At 49.3% G+C, this 17,282-nt stretch overlaps 1 protein-coding gene and 1 long non-coding RNA gene across 2 annotated transcripts in view; one reads left to right on the top strand and one right to left on the bottom strand.

Moving 5' to 3' along the window:
* Window positions 1–6,347, bottom strand: part of TSHZ3 (teashirt zinc finger homeobox 3) — a 66,450-nt gene extending 60,103 nt beyond the window's left edge. Inside the window, exon 1 of the mRNA XM_017828826.1 lies at window positions 6,241–6,347. Within this exon, the coding sequence (XP_017684315.1) occupies window positions 6,241–6,280 (40 nt within the window). The 5' untranslated portion in view covers window positions 6,281–6,347. The remainder of the gene's footprint in view (window positions 1–6,240) is intronic.
* Window positions 6,348–7,841: 1,494 nt separating this feature from the next.
* Window positions 7,842–10,719, top strand: LOC108504164. The gene is made up of 3 exons (XR_001877022.1): window positions 7,842–7,885; window positions 8,139–8,240; window positions 10,013–10,719. It is a non-coding gene; the product is annotated as an uncharacterized LOC108504164 (long non-coding RNA).
* The last annotated feature ends 6,563 nt before the right edge of the window (window positions 10,720–17,282 follow it).

Below are 17,282 nucleotides of genomic sequence, written 5' to 3'. Positions count from 1 at the left end.
CGAAGAGGCCAGGTAATGGCATTGGCAAAGAGCTTTCAGATATTTTATGATCCTCTGGTAACTCTTTCCCCACTCTCCCTCCGCCCCCGGGGAAAAAAAAACCCTTTGAACATTTTCTGAGAAATATCTTAAAGTTGATGCCTGCAATGAGAAGTGTTTAAATTCTGCAGATTGGCTCTCTGCTGAGATGACCAAAATATCTTTCAGGCGCAAAATCAGGCAAATGCAGTAGGATGAATCTCGCAGTCTTTGAAATTAAGCCCTACTCATTTCAACTCTTCCTGTTCTTTTTATGAAAATGGTAACAAACAACTTCAAGCTCTGACAATGTTCTATTCCCCATTATTATACTCAAGAAAACTACAATACAATCTCTTGTGGACTATGCTTTAAATCCTTTGAGCCAATTTTCGTGCCTTTTTTTTTTTTTAATGTTGAAATCAAGAAAAATCAATTGCACAAATTTTTTCAATCCTCCTGCTTTAGGTAATGACACACACACACACACACCAAAAAAAAGCAACACATCCATTGTTTAGTGGGATTTTTAAAATTAATTTAATGTCTAACTGCAAATGCTGGAAACTAGAATTAATCTGTCTGGATAAAAAAAGGCTTACAGACATTTAAATGCATGTATCGGGACACTTTATCAACCTAACATAAAATTGTCATCTTATCTTATTATATGACTATTTTATGCATGTGTCAAAGAATTTAAAAATGAATGCCTGTCTATTCACTCTAATTACAACTGCATATTATCTGTCTGGATGTACCAGTCCATATCATTGTTACCAAATACAATATATTGTATTCACCTTTCATTTTTAACTTAAGGCTGATAAACCACAATTTGGGCGTAACTAAATTTAAAAAAAAATACCAAACACACAGAGAAGAGGAAAAAAAAAATCAGACTAAAACACCTGAGGTAGATTGTTTAGTAAATGATGCTGAAGTATTTCATAGATAAGATAACACACGATTGCTCAGCAACTATGTTATTTTTGGTGTTGTATCATAACCATACACACACATACACTCCTCCTTGACAATGCAACACTTCAGGCATCTGAATACCTGATCTAGCAGCAGCATCTTGAAAACAGGGCCGTGTTAAAATTTGACAATCTGTACTTGGATTCTCCAGGAAATGGTCACGACACTGGAATAAAACCAGCAGTGCCAAGGTTTGTTCACAAAGATAACACGTAGGTTACTTTACGTCCTGGCAAATTATTTCTTTTCATTCACTCTGTACTACCATATGTTTCTGCACAAGCGTGCACGTAGCACGCTTAAAAATGTACCCCACACTTCACCCTGAAGGTGATCTTTTCTATACAGTTTCCACTAATCCTGGAAGCAGGGCTGACAAAAAGGACCCACTCTAATCCTGCTAACTCACCCTAGCTTCACTGCATTTCCCATAACCCTGCAGCAGTCACAATTCATTCTAATCACTTTACAAAACAATCTTTAGTAAAAAGAGGAAAAATGCAGACTTGTAAGCCAATTTAAGAAATAACTGCTGATACATCAGTTATTGACTATTTCACTCCTGCTCATGATAGTGCTCAAGGCAAAACCGAGAACAAAATGACAACATCAACCGCACGCAATAAACTGTGGCCCAGGAGAGCACTGAAGCCCTAATTGACAGCTGTCAAGCTAATGGGAGAAATGGCAGCTGATTCTGGAAAATTCTGTTTTCCAGGCGGATATTCAGGGGAATCTATCAAGCCTTTTTATTTTTATGCCCCTTTTTCTTTTTTTTTTTTTTTTTTGCATTGTTCCTTCACACTTTGCAGGGGAAAAAAAAAAAGGGAAAAAAAAAAAGCAGAGGACAGCCATAACTAATCATTTTGTCAGCTTGCTGCTAGGAAGAATCTCTGTCCAACAGAGAAATATGTGGCAGGTTTGGAGGCAAATAACATACCAAGGGCTGACACTGCAAGTACCTTTATAGGTAGTCTACTTTATCGCTACATTTACTTTTGGGGTATGTATGTAGTTGCAAGCAATTCCCATAAATTAAAGCGAGCATTCAAGTTCCCGAAGTCAGAGCTGCCTGGAAATCTGGTGGCACAACCTGCGTGCCATCTTGCATCTGTTTTCTGTGGCGCACCCCCAGCCCTGCTCTGAAGGTGCTGAGAACTGGCAGGAGCACTGGAGTCCCTGAGAAGTGGAAGTGCTCCGCGTCTCTGAGAAATCAATTCCGTGGATTTCAGTGTCCACACTGACCAGGTGCATCTTTTGAATGTAAGCACGGAAGTTGTGAAGAGGCTAAAAAGCAGGCAGCAATCTCTAAGGTTTAAAGCATACTATAGAGAAAATAAAAAATACCTTAGGCCCAGATTTGTTTGTTTGCTTTTTTCCAGAGGCTTGAAAACTCGTGTGCAGTTGTCTGGGTCTTACTGTTTTATTCAATTTTAAAATAAATAAGCAAAGTAAATGAGATCCCAACAAATCATTAGTTCCCAATCCCTCCCCAGAAGACACATATATAAAATATATATTAAGTTGCTTGTGTCAGTAGGAAGTACATTTTCTTGATCTTTTAAATAGGTTTCTAAAAAAGCTGCAAGTGAAAGCTATAATTTAAGGATAGATAATTACTGTTTGCATGAACAAGACTGGCCTCTATTAATACAGTACCTTAGCTTCTCCAGACAGTAGCCTCTAACTAGTAAATACCTTCTTCCTCCTGACTTAAATGACAGAAGGTCTTTGGAGCAGCAGTTCTGACTATTTCTTTCTTTAACAGGTGAGGAATAAAATTGCAGTCCCTGAATCTTCTTCCCAAATTTATCTACGATATTCACCTGAGTCTCTAAGAAAACAAAGTGAAATTATCATTTTTACAGATTCTTGATTCTCATAGACAGCTTTAGTCTTCCACAGTGTGGTGTTAACACTTGGGCTAGACATAAAGAATTTGTGCACCTGTCTGTTATGTCTGCGAGCTCTGTGCTGCTGAGAGTTCTTTGTTGTTGTTATTCTACTCCAGACCATTAAAAGGGCCCTAATTCCTATGACATGATTATCCAGGTACCAAAGCCCATTTGTCACCTGCAGCAGAAAATTGAGTTAATGCACAACTAAAGGCAACCAGGACTGTGTAATATCAACTTGATTACATCAAACTAGCTGCAAACCTAATTCTGCTGGATGACACTGCGTGGAGCTTGTCATCTCCAATCATTAAAGCTGTCAGGAATCCATCAGGTTTACAGCTAATTAGGTGAACACTAATGAAGCTGGCAAAACAACTTTTCTTTTTTTATGGCTGAGCGGACCTTTCAGTTTGGAGAAAAAAAATTCTCGAGTATTCTCAAGGTTGCTGGGGACTGGATTTCCTGAGTTACCAATCAGCAGACATCTTTAATTCTCCCCCCACCACCACCTTTTTTTCTCTCTCAGTACCAAGCAATCAATTTGTCATCACTCTCAGTATGCCACAAAAGCAGTCATGAACCTTATAACTCGCAGCTCTCAAGCCAAAAAGGGGGAAAAAAAAGTAAGTTTCTTCTGTCTTAAAATAAAACGCCTCATACAGCTCACTTATTTATCTTCATGCACTTATCAACAGCATAAATGTTCTTGTTTTTTCACTCTTGTCAAATAAGTAGCCCTTCAGTCATTCTACATCCCCCATATCCATTAGGCAGAGGCATTTTGATAAAGTAAAGCCAAAGCTAGTGTATGGGAAAGAATGAAAGCACTCACTCTGCCAACTTCTGATTGACCATTAAGCTATTGATGAATGTGCCTGTCAGGAGAGAGACAATTAAATCAAATATGAAACAAAGTCGTTTTGACGGGTCATTTTGATAGAGCAAAACCATTCTTCCATCTCCTATTAGTCCTGCAGTCAAGTTTTTGTAATGAATATTTCTTAACTAACCTGTTATTTCTTAGTTGTTTTTTAAGGTGTTAAAAAAAAAAGCCTTTGCTTTTACTGCTATTAGAAAAAGTAACATTTCCAATGTGCCCAATAAAACAGCATCTCAGTGGGAAGCAATTATACACAATACTAAATGTTTAATGTGGCTATCAAAAAGCTAAAAGTTTAAAGAGATTACACTTCTGCTAAATATGAAAGATAGATCGCACATCGTGGATGATTCACTTGAGAAAGGAGGGAGAGAAAGAGAGTGGTACAGGGAGAGAAAGATACCTCAGAATGTATGTTTAGAGCAGAAACATTTTCTTCCTGCCTATGGAGTGCCCAGGATACAGCAGAGTCGAATGTATCAAATACACAGAAGAGACAGATTTTGCAGAATTAAATTCATGTTACAGAATAGAATTTCCCAAGTATTAGGAAAAGTTCACCTTCTTATTTTTTTTTAATGGTTATTTGATGACACAGGCCAGAAATGCAAAATATTATCATGAAGTGTTTGGCTATGATATTGTTTGCTAGATTGTATCACTACAGTACTGTGAAACTTCCCAAACTTTCTGGCTGTTTGTAAACGGAGTAAGACTGCTGGGAAGTCTATTTCTCTGTCTCAAAAGTACAAGCTGAACACATGTGTATGTCAGAGAAGAGAAGAAAGGAAACGTGGACATCGTTACTTACAATTTGTATTACTGCCCGAGCCCCTTGCTGTTTACTAAATTCAAACCACACCACTCGCAGAAGTTGTCAGAGCAGTGTGAAAGCACTGTCACATTTCTGGACGCCTGTTTTCTAACAACACCCTACACCAAGCTGCAGGGACTACCTGCTCCAAGTTGTCCTAAGCACAACCACAACTGCGCTGCCAGTAATGCTGCCAGAGCCTCTGGAAAACTTCCACACCGGTCTCTCAGGGCTGTTTCACCCTGGTCCCCCCAAAGCTGCCCCTCACCAGCCCCAGCCCTGTGCCTGCACCTCTGCCAGCCCTGGGCCATGTGGCTCGGTGGCACCGCTCGCCAGGAGCCCCTCAAGTTGCACTAACAGAGAGTTGACAGGCCACGTGTGACGTCACCGAGTCTGGCGTTACCATGGCAAGTGATTTATTGATGTTTATCGGGAATGAATAGATCAAAGGCTGCCAGATGACAGGCGATCAATCAGACATCAAATCAAGGATGGCAACAGGCCAAGGAAACCTTTTCCAGCCCACATATCCCCAACTAAGGATTACTGTAAAATTATGTGGGGCTTTCCTTTTGCTGTTTTCTTTTCAATTTGGCTTTTCCAAAAAATACTGCTTAAGTTTAACAGGAGTTGACGTTTCTGGCAAAAGAAAAACAAACCAACCAAACAAAAAAGCTCACCAGCACAACGCCTAGAAAAGTATTTCTAAAAAGAAAAAAAAATATGGAGGAAATCGTAAAGAAACATTTGCCAGTCATTTGACAATGCACAGACCTTTTTTTTTTTTTTTTTCTTTGGTTTACTTCTCATCTGGACTCATTAATAAGAAATCAATAGGATTAACAGAAGAGGCTACCAAAGAAAGTGACCAACTAGGCGGATCTGTCTGTCCGGCAGAGACATCTCCAGTGCAGTACAAGGGGAGGAGAGAAAAAGATAAAAGTTGGGCAAAGGAACCAGTTCTGGGCTTGGATCTTCAAGTAACACTGCAGACCTTCCAAATCACTTTGTCCCTGACACTTCATTCGCAGCGTGCCATGTATTTACACATACCCTATCTCTTTTTTACAGTATTTTTTTAAAAAAATGAATTAGAAAGAGTATTTTCCCTGGCTTTCACAAACCATTGCCTGTGAGGGAACGGGATGTAGAAGAACGAAGAATACGAGGGAGAAAAGCAAAGTAGGTGCCAAAGTACGGGCTGGAACTGAACAAAATTCGCTTCCTTGCTTCCCCCAGCCCCGGAGTCACACCGACCATACATGCCCGTGCAGTGTGTGCCCGCACACACCCGCCTGCCCCTGACTGCGTGTTGCCCCAGAACCGAGCCCGGGCGATGGCAGAGTCCGGAATAAATCAAAGTGGGCACCAAAGTGGGGAAAGGGCTTTCATACGCCCCCACCCAAGCAAACAAAATAAAATAAAATACCTCCAGCCCCCCCCCTCGCCCCGGTGCTGTGCCTCCAGTCCGAGAGTTGCTCAGCAAAGCCCCCGGCACCGGCGGGCAGCGGGGCAGGAGCGCGGCGCGGAGCGGCGGCTCAGCCCGCCGGGAGCCGGTTATGAAAGAGACGGAGGGAAGCGGGAGGAGAAGCCAGCGGCCGCGGAGGGAAGGGAGAGAAGGGAAGGAAGGGAAGCGGCTCTCGTACCTGCTGCGCGCCGGGGCGCTTGCTGCTTCCTCCTCGGCATTGCTGGGCTCCTGCGGGCGCCGGCGGGGGGGGCAGCCGGGGCGCGGGGGTGGGAAGAGTTGCCTCAGCCCCAGAGATCCGGTGAGCTGCTCCAGCCTCGGCGCGAGGGCTGGGTCGGGGATATATTTTTTGTTGCTGTGCATACACGATGCCGAGTAGGAGGAGGAGGCGGCGGCGGCGGAGGAGGAGGCGGCACAGAGGAGAGGACAGCCCTGCTGCTGCTGCTGCTGCTGCTGCTGGCAGAAGAGGGGGGAAGTTTGACAAATCGCCCCGGAGGAAGGAGGAGGGGAAGCCCCCCGAAGAGGTGTGCGGGCGGGAGGGCTGGGGAGAGCCCGCAGTCCCCCCCACCCCGCCCTGCGCCCCCGGTGCCTGGCCGGGCTGGGAGATCACGGCATAAAGACGGGGGATCTCTTGGCCGGAGCCGGCGGAGCTTCAGCCTGCGCTCTCCACTCCCGGCTCCCGGCTCAGCGCTGGAGCGGCGGCGGCGGCAACAGGCGAAGCTTGAAGGGAAACGAGATGATCGCGGTGTCACTCAAACTGCTCCGCCGAGGGGGAGCGGGGCACCGCCGCCGCCCGCCCCGGGCCGCGCCTTCCTTGTGCGCGCATCGCCCGCGGACCGGGCACGGGGGCGGGCGAAGGGCTGCCCGGGGGCGACCCCCTCGCCGTGCCCCTTCCGCCGCCCAACTTCGCCCGCCGCCGGCGCCGGTCCCCAGAGCCGCCCGCGGCTCGCCGGGCAGGGCAGGGCAGGGCAGGGCAGCCCAGGGTTCCGCGCCGCTCGCCCCGCTCCCTTCCCGCAGCCCTTCCCTTTCCGCCCCCGCGCGCACCCGTTCCCCGCCAGACTCCCCGCGCCCACCGCCCCCCGCCGCGCCGGGGCACGGGACTTCCCCCGCGGCGAGGAGGGCCCGGCCCCGCCACTCCATCCCGGCCGCCCCGCGCGGTGACAGCACAGCCCGGCTCCGCTCCGCTCCGCGCCGCCCGGCACATCGCGCCCGCCGGCACATCCATCCCGCCGGCTCCCACCTGGCTGGCGCCGCGCTCCGCTCCGCGGCCGGGCGGTGCCGGGGCCGCCCCGGGCCGGCGGCCGCTGCCGGCGGCGCCCCCGCCAGCGGAGCCGCTGCGCCCGCCCCGCGGGGCCGGAGCGGAGCGGGCAGCGCCCCGCGCGCCTCGCTCTGCGGGAAGGAGCACTTTTCCCTCGCTTTCCCTGTTTCTGGGGGCTGATTTTTTTTTTTTTTTAAATCTCTCTCTCAGTTTGTTGGGGTTTTTTTTTTAATTTTTTTTTCTCTCTCTCTCTCTCTCTCTCGGTCCAAGTTCACTGCCGAGCGCCGGCGGATCGATGTGCTGCGGGTTTGATTGCGCCTCCCTGGGCGGCGGGGCCGCGCGGCGCGGGGAGGGCCGGGGGCGCGCAGGGCCCGCTCCCGCACCGCGACCCCGCACCGGGGCCCCCGCACCGCCACCGGGGAGCGGGGCAGGGATAGAACGGGGATGAAACAGAACAACAGCACCCCCACAAAAAAAAAAAAAAAAAAAAAAAAAGTAGCGATTTTTTTTTTTAAGTTCACGGGGAGGAATTAAAAAAAAAAAAAAAAGGGCTGAGCTCACTTTTACGGTAAGATCAAAAAAAAAAAAAAAATCTCCACTCTCTCGCCCCCATTCTTCGAGAGTTGGGATAATTCCAAATACCTGACTAAGTGCAGATGTTGTTGCGTCTTCACATCCTATAAAGCCGCCGTGCCGCTCTCGGGCTCTCGCTTCCCTTTCAAGTTGCAGGAAATTCAAACACTTTACGTGACGGGTGGAGAAGGTTTTGGGATATATTTTTTTTGATTATTATTGTTATGAGTTGATTTTTTTTTCCTAAGCTGATCTTTAGGATGAAAAAAAAAATCGCAGTCGCCTAAAGTCCCCGGGAAATTGCTACTGTTGGGGGAAAACGAAACATTTCTCTTGCAAACAAGAAAATGGTGAGTTGTCAATTGCCGCTTCTGCTGCCAAACTCGCTCAGTTCCATCTCATTGATACTCGCTGGTTGCTCCTCACAGTTACAGTATCTGCTCACAGAAGGAGCGATCAGATCTGCTTAAGAGACGACACGGAGATGTTCCCCCCCCCACCCCGCTTCCCCAAAAACGCCCGTGTGTGTGAGTGTGTGCGGGCGTGGGTGAGCCGTGCGGCAGAACGGGGCCGGGCGGGCGGGCAGCCCCGGCGGGGCGGGCGGGCGGGCTCGCACCGCGGCGGTGCGTGCCGCTAGATCCGCCCTAACATCTGTCCGTCTCACCATTGGCGCATCCATCAGTGTCACCCCGGCCGCACATTTGCAACGACAACACATCAGACGCTACGCAGACCGGGATTCGGTACAAATAACCGACATACTAAACAACTTAACCGGGGAGGAGGGGACCCAGCCGCAGCATAAGTATTTACAAATGTTAGACATCCTCGGGAAAGCGCGGCTCGGCTGCGGTTAATAGCTCGTTCATTCCCCTCTCCCTCCTCCCCCTTTAAGTAGGAATTAGGAAATGGAAAACCTAAATAATTCACGCCTCCCACCCCCCTCCGAAGGATGCTGCCGTCCGGGGGCAGGGGCAGGGACAGGGGCTGGGGCTCAGCCCGGCTGCGCTCCCGGCTCCGCGGGACCGCACCGAGCGTGGAGCCGGCGAGAGGCGAACCCGGGGCTCAGAGGCTGCCGACCGAGCCGGCCCGCGCTGCGCAACATGGAGGATTCCTCTGAGCTCTGGAGCTGGAGAGGCTGCAACAAACTTTGGGATGCTCGGCCGAGAGCCTCGGGAGCCCCGGGCGGCTCTGTCCCTGCCTGCCGCACGGAGCGCAGGAGGAAGGTCGCTCTGCCACCAGGCGCTGGTAAAGCGCCCTGAAAAGTACAGCAAAATTAAAACGATACGGCGCGAGTGTAGTCATTGCAGTCCTGGGAAGGCTGTTCAGAAATATACGAAAGCCCTCTCTAAAGCCAGTGACGATCCCGATTCTTCTCAAGCTGGCTACGGGGGCATCCCGAGGAACGCGCTGCAGCGACCAATCCCGAATTTTGGGGCGGTTGCAAGTTGGAAGAAGTTTTTTTTATTCCTTCCGTTTCCCTCTCCCTAAATCTCCTCATTTCTCACTGACTTTGTATCCCCCTCAGCCCGCAGGAGGGATGTCAGCCCCTGCCCGCTCGGCTGGGCCCGGGTGCCCGGCGGGGTGCGTAGCCTCCTCCCGCGGGTGCGCTCTCCACACGCGGGCGTGGGTTTATGCATGTGGTGGCATTTGTGTTGGAAGAGGCTCCCGAGCAGAGCTCTGCCTCCCGCAGCACAGCCTGCGTGGAAGATGCTGGCAGGTGGCACCTCAGCAGCTGAGCGGTGTCACTTAACGCAAACAAACACGCGAGACAGTCCCTGGCCCTGCTGCGTGGGGAGGTTTGTGCAAACAGCGCTTACCTGGCTTTGCAAAGGGCGGCCCACACGCGCCGGCAGTGAAGAGTGATGGGCTCGTACCAGTGCGCCGAGCTGGGACTGGGGGGGGGAAATGAAATAAGTGAAACTTTCCGTAAAGAGTAATTGGAGGAACTTTCTGAGTTCAGTTAGAAATAATAATTCTCGTGTGTGTGAGAGAGAAAGGCAGCAGATATACGTGCACACAGACACATGCCCTGCGCTTACACATTCACAACTCGGTGCCAAAATGCTCAGGAAGTTGGGGAATAATTTGGTTGTTAACTATATTAATTTTTTTAAAAAAGGAAGAAAAAAAAATCTATTGAACTTTCTAACAGACGATTTACAGAGGGAAGTGCAGATGCCTTCATGTGCGTTGGCTTCTTTCGGGGTCACAATCTATCCCAGAAAGCTGGAACCCGCAACTTTATGAAGTGTAACATTTCCAAACATAACGCATCAAATCGAAGGCTGAGCACACTCCATCTACAAAGGCTCAGCATACGAGGCTCAGCCCTAAGCTCGCTCTTTCCAGCAGTTTTAAACTAAGGTACCAATTATTTATAAGTCACATAATTAGATAACCATCACTCCTGAACTTTCCATCAGCTAAGAATGTTTTATCTTTCACCACTGGACACTGCTTAGTGCCCTTCTTTGGTATACATTTTCCTGCTCACTTCATTCCCCTACACCAAAACTCCACCAGTTGCCCGAGACACCCCTCCCGTCCCCTGGCCCGAGCGGAGACAGCAGCTGAGCCGACAAAGGACCCCTGGAATTAACTGCTGGCTATGGGAACGGCCAAAGAGGATCAGTGAGGAAGTTTAGCAAACTTGGAACAGCCGCCTCTTAGAAACCAGCGTGTTTTACCCGGGCTTTAACCTTGTTCTCTCCCGAGCAGCGTGTTGATGTTTCGCCACTTGCTCCCTGCAAACAAGGCAAGGAGCGGCGTGCGCCGAGGTGCCCGTGTGTGGCTGCTCTCCCTCGCTGTTCGCACCGGTTCACTGCTCTCCGGGGGTCAGCCTCGAGCACCGAGCGGCCCCGGCCCGGCTCTGCCGGCGCCTCCCCTTCGAGCGGAGCAGAGGAGCAGGCAGGGACCCGCGGGAAGGTACCCGAGTGCCCCCGGACCGGGAGAAGGGTCGGGCACCAGCGAGCCGGGGCCTTTGGAGCCGCCGGTGCGGGGCAGCGGCTGTCGGGGGCGGAGGGGCCGGGCTGGCGGCCGGGGCGGGGGGCGAGCCCCTGCAGCCGGCGGGGGCCTCACCTGCCCCGGGCAGCCCCCGCAGCCCCGGGCGGACCGCGGGCTGGGCTGGGGGAGCCCCGCGGAGGCGCCGCCGGCACCGGGCGCGCACAACGCGGCGGCCCCGCGGCCGGTCCCGCCGGGCACCCCCGGCCCTCTGTGCCAGGGCACAGCCTGCCCTCCTGCCCCACGCCTCGGCAGCACCATCGAAATGCTGGAAGTACTTGGGTTTCTCCCGGCGAAGAACAAAGAAGCAGCAGCTTTCATTAAGGCTGGACCAGATGAATACGGATCTGACAAGTTTGTTTAAAAAACCCCACTGCCCACGCCCGAAAACGATACTGCGCTTCTGTAAAATACAAAGTGTTGTCAATAACCATTATAGCAGCGATAATTATCTGAGAAGAGAACAAAGACATTTTGTAATATCTACATAACTTTATTAGAGCAAAATTATTTTAAAATGCCTGTGAATTCCCAAACCTCCTGAATACAAATGAATAAAAGTTTTTTCTTCGGGCTAAGAATCTTTGCTTGAATGTAAATTGTTTGGGTAAGTGAATTTACACAGCAGCAAAGTTTGTTTGTCTTAGTCCAGTAGCTTTGCTTTAACGAACCAGATGTTTTGTCTGTAAATTGTCCAGAGGACTTTTACAATTCTGACATGCAATAAGCCCCAGAAAATCAGAACTGAAAAAGCTGTGCCCTTGCAATCAGGACCAGGCATTTCGACAAGAGCACGGGGCAGAAGGGAAAGTCTAAGTACGCCCAGTGTCTTCATATTTGGAAGCCTTATTTTAAGCTGGAGGTAATCTTGTCCGAATCGATTCGCTTCCCTCCAGAGTTGACAGTAATTCCTCACCCAACCACAGATATCAGAAATACATCCCCCCAAAAAAACCACCGAGACAGTAGGTAAGAATAGGGGTGGAAACTTCGGCCAAGGGAGCCGTAGGGCTCTGCGGAGGACCGAGCGGAGCGGAGCGGCCCGGTCCGGGGACCCCGCAGCTGTACTGGAGCGAGCCCCCGCAGCCCGGAGGTGCCCGCGGCGGGCGCTCCCTCCGTCCCCCGCGGCGACGGCCGGCGGCAGCGGCTCCTCTCCCGCGGGGCCCCGCGGAGGCGAAGCCCCTCCGCCCCTCCGGGTGCCAACAAGTCCCCTGTTAAACTCGGCCCGGCCGCGGCTCTGCGGGATGATGCCGCTGCTGCTGCCCACCCCACGGAGAGCCGCCCCCGGCGCGTCCCCGCGACTCTGCCTTCCCCCTCGGCCACCGAGCTGTCCCGGCTCTCCCTCGTTCCAGCTGGGCTTTCCCTCGGGCTGAGCCCCTCTCGGCCCGGCCAGCGCCCGCCCCGGCACCCGCCGCGCTCCCAGGGGCCGCGCCCTGTGGCGATGATGCCGCTAAAATAAGATCTATCGGCGCGATTCACTCCCCCCTCAGCTATCACATTTTTCTGCCCCCCTTGAAGTCCTTGAAAGGACTTGAGGTCTCTGAAGAAACAAGCGGCCGCTGCTTTGAAGGAAATAAGCGATACCATTCAGAGCTACTGTAGCGTAATGCATTCACTGGGGCAGCAGGAAAACCTTTTATGAAAAATAGTTACAAATCCTGGAACTCTACCACATGTGACAACAAAGGCTGTTGTCTCAGCAGAAGGGCTTTAGCTAATTTTACCTACACAAAGTTTCACTGGCTGCAGGCTTTGGGAACGCCTTTGTGGAGCCTGGCAATGATCCTCAGGGCTGGCTAATTTGAAAGGCATTTGGAGGATCCCGGAGAAGGGGAAGGGATTCCCCTCTTATTCCTCGCATCACCTCAAAGTTCCCATCGCACAGCTGGCACGGCTGCTTCTCTGCTGACCGCCTGTGACTGAACGCAATGAAGATTTTGTTGTGCACAGATACACTTAAAAAAAAAAAAAAAATACTTGAAGTGGGAAGTTGATAAAGCTTAAGTTCGAGCAAAAACCTTCTTTCTTTTCACAGAAACTTCCTTCCCAGGCGGGTCTTTAGCGTTTGGCACATAGCGCTTGCACTAAGACGTGGAAGTTTATCTTTAAGAAGTTGCCCATTTGCCGGTAGCGCACCTTGACCCGCTCCGGGCCCCAATGACCACCGAGGGAAGGGAAAAGCTACAGCCGCCCCCGCCGGCCCTAAAGAACGGACGGAGCTCGGTGCCCCCGCGAGGACGCGCACGGGGCCGAGGAGAGCGACCGGCTCCCTGAGCCCCGGCCCGTCTCGTCCTCCTCCTCCTCCCCCGCGCTCTGACCCCGCAGCGGGGCCGCCAGGACACAGACACAAAAACAGCCTCGGCGGGGCCGCCGGGCCGTAAATCCCAAATCCCCGCTCCCCGCGTGCCCGGCGGCAGCTGCTCAGGGAGGGCTGCACTGAATTTATCGCGCAGGGAGAGTGCGGGGCCCGGGCGCTGCGGGGCCGTGTGCGGGGTCCAACAACGTGTGCGGCACCCGGCATCCCCCACCCTCACCCCCTGGCCGGGAAAAATTAATGGAAATGTCAGAGATCCTCTGTCCGGGCATACACCAAGCAGGCCCCGAGCCCCGAGAGGGCGACGGCCGCCCCGCTCCTGTCCCGCACCCCGGAGGTGGTCCCGGGCACTTGTCCCCTCCCGGGCGGCCCTGGGCGAGCAGGAGCCGCGTCCCCGCCGTGTGCGGGGGCAGCGCGGGGCAGGAGCCGCAGCGCTTTGCTCCCCGGCTGGTCACTGGGGTTTGCACCGCCCGGGTCAGGTGAAACGTGGAAACTAAGAAAATCTGACACCACCATTGATTCCCTCTCTTTGTTCTCCTCTGTACACAATGGAGAGGAAGAAATGCGACTTTAAAATTGCAATTAGCCAAGCTTTAGAGCAGGTTTCTGTCATTGGTTGTTTATTCCTATCAAATCTCATTTCTTCTCTGAAAAAGCACCTCTAACTGTAAAATAAAACAGACCATGTAAAATAGCTAATATCCTTCTGTAATAAGAGTTGCTTAAATTATGACTGGATGTGCCTAAACAGTCATCTCATAGTTTCCCACTGATTTTGGTCAGGTCCTGAAAGAATGGCAATTTTTTCCAATGTTTTAAAAGTATTAACTTCCTTTCAAACATTCTTTAACCTTTAATGTTTTGTAACTTGATGAAAAGGTCACTTTGTTCGGAGTGGATGCATCTGCTCCATAATTGTTCTAATATCAGGCAGAGCTCCATCCTAACACCACATTCTTTTATGAGAATTTTTTTTCTTGATATACCATTGTTAAGGTTACCATGAGTAATTGTTTTAAAGGCAAAGAGCTCCAGACTAAAGGATGCTCACACTTTATTTAATTTCACCAGCTTCAGATGTTTAGAGCTGTATTCAGCAGATGACATTAGCTGAGCTCTGAGCAGAATAACGTGAAACATTTCACCTCTTCCCACTTGTGGGGGCCTGAGACAGAACAGGATCAGAATAAACAGCTGGTTTTATAGACTGAGCATAACAAAATAGCACAAAATACTGATTAATACTACTTTGGACAGGCAGCAAGTTTGATCCAAGTATCTCAAAGTACTTTACAAAGGGCTGTATTTTGGAAAGCTGAGACACAGATGGGTTAAGACCTAAGAGCAAAGCAATGCTGGAGATCCTGAGACCTCTGAAATCAGTGTCTCAAGAATCAGCCTCAAAAAGTGATTTGGTGGCAGAAACATTACTAATCTAATTATATTTTAGACTCCTTGCTGTGAAGGCAACTGAAGCTTTTCAACACGTGTAAATCAATATTTATCATTAGGAATGATAATATTTTGAATCTGCAGATTTAGCCAGTTTTGCTATAGAGAACCTATGTTTTTTCCTGTCTAAAAGATTAGAAGATGAATACATTAATTGCCTCTCAAGGGCTGAGAATGTCCACCCAAGGGGCAGCTTGTGGCCCCAGATTTGTGGGCAAACATCACATTCACAGCACTGTACCTGCTTTGCAAGAGCAGCAATGATACCTGACTGCATATTGGAGATTAGAGCAAGAACCTTAAATTGATGCAATTAATCCCTCTAAAATACAACAGGATTTTCTAATTCTTACACAATTCAAACATCCAGAGAATATGTTTAATTAAACTTGGCTATACTTTTTTTTTTTAAGATTTTCTAAAAAACCAAAGAAATGAGCTAATTATATTGCTTAGTATTCTAATATGCACTTTTTTTTTCCTAATAACACACTTTTCTAGCCAGGCCAGTCCCTTGAGGACCAGTTCCTCATTTATAAGGAGATCCCCAATGGGAGTTGAAAAGAGGCTATTTTATAAAAAGAAAATATATTCTGAAAGAGGAGCCATACAAAGATAACCCTGCATCACATATATCAGTATGGAGGCTGGAATACGTATTCCAATGATGCAAATCTTCCTTTGCAATAATTTGCTCGTTAGTGTTAATGAAAGCCCAGATACTGATGTCTATGTATTTGTTCTTCTATTTTTCATCACACTAATGCTTTTAACTAAAATTATTTTTTTTAATTTGCTTTATTTAATGAATTTAAAGGTCAGTCCTCTTCCTTTCCATATGCAAATCCTATTAATAGGATAGTAGATGTTTGATATTAATGGGAGTTAATAGAGGAGATACACCCTTCACACAAGAAACCCCACAAGAGAACAAAATAACATCAAGATAATTTCAGTAAATTTGTTGCTTCTCTCTCCCCTTTGAGGAACCAAATATCAAGACAACAGTACCTCGGAAACAGGAGTGGCAGCCAGAGGAGGGATGAGATGTGAAAGGGCACACAGGGCCTCTCCAGCTTCCAAAGGCAGAGCCCCAGGACAGGACACAGTCCCACAGCACCTGGAACCTACTGCCACCTCCTCCTCCTCACCAGTCTCTCACACCTGCAGGAGCCAAGCAGGACACAAGGTACCATCACAAAAAGACCCTTCCCCACCCTACTGAAGAGGGAACAGGCAACTTCTGCTCCATTCAGAGGCCAACAGCCTCCACCTGGGAGACCACAGCTGCTACTCAGAGAAAAACAGGAGCTGCTGGGCTCGATGAGGGAGTAAGTGAAGTTACTGCCTCTCTGTGTTCCTGCCAGTTTTGGAGTTTAAATGTTTTGTCACTGTCTTTTTATGTATATTTGCTGTAGCAGGACTCACAGAGGTCTTGATAGTATTTTTTTTTTTTAATTACAGCTGTTGGTGTTAAAATAACAGCACTGATGTACCTATGGAGGTGGCGTTTGGGAAAGAGGAATAAACTAATTCCTTTCATCTGCTGTCCCTGTGGGAAAATGCTCCCTGTGCTCACGAGTGAAGAACAATCCTGTCTATCCTAACTTCTGCAGTAAAACTATCTGTGCTGTTTTTCAAGCAGATGAATCCAGATACAAACCAGCAAAGCATCATTAGTCCAGAGCAGCTTTTTCCTTGGTAAGAAATAAGAAATACCTGGTGCAGCCCCTGGCCAGGCCAGCCCAAGCACTGCTCCTGCAGATCCTCCTCTGCTTCATTGGGGCAGGCTGAAACAATGTGATTGAAAGGTGTGGAGAAAGGGATGAGTCATGGACCACAGAGAGGTGTTAATTTACTTCTTATCAAAGGGCTCTAACTTGCTCCCTCTGAACACCTGGGAATCTTGCAAGGAAACCCATTGTCAATACAGCCTCCCTCCCAGTTGTCACTCAGCTGAAAAAGTTTTCCAATACCCTTTCTCAATCTGCACCAAGTGACATTAGTGTACTACACTCCCAAACAGTGTATTCACAACAGCCTTTCACAATATCCCCTCTCAAAGCTCTTAAGGCCTCACATTTTTAGGGAAAACAATTTTTGTTTCCTTAAATTGAATTTATTTTTCCCTCTGTTTATACCAAAGGGATTTTTTTTTGCTTAATTCCTGAACCCAGAAGCTGGTTTTATCCTTTGAAAAAGGTTGTGTGTAAAACCTACAAACAGTCCCTGGGAGCTGTGGACAGAACCCTGCAATGCTCTTGGTCTGTCCAACCTCTGAGCTTCAGAGAGACAGAGCAATAGCAAGGACCACAATCCTGTGCCTCTAAACCACTCAGAGCTGCTGCTTCGATGGGTGGATACATTGAACAAATCCTTTTCATTGCTCTTGGCTCTTGGGATGTCGGAAAGCCCCTCCTGGAACAGTGACTGTGGGCAGTGACAGCCCTCGTGACACACACAGCCTCCACCTCTCAGATAGTGTTTCTGGCTCTGTGCAGACTAAAGCAGATAATATCGTATCATACCGGGGCTTACATTGAGGTCACCTTTGCTTTCACAGCCTTGATGTGGCCACAGATTTGGCAAGGGAAGGGCTGGAAGGTGGGAAGCAGGCTGAGAT

Source organism: Lepidothrix coronata, unplaced genomic scaffold, assembly GCF_001604755.1.
Source record: "Lepidothrix coronata isolate B3197 unplaced genomic scaffold, Lepidothrix_coronata-1.0 Scaffold153, whole genome shotgun sequence".
Classification (NCBI taxonomy): domain Eukaryota; kingdom Metazoa; phylum Chordata; class Aves; order Passeriformes; family Pipridae; genus Lepidothrix; species Lepidothrix coronata.
The sequence above is the reverse complement of the archived record's forward strand: the minus strand, read 5'-3'. Positions and strand labels throughout refer to the sequence as shown.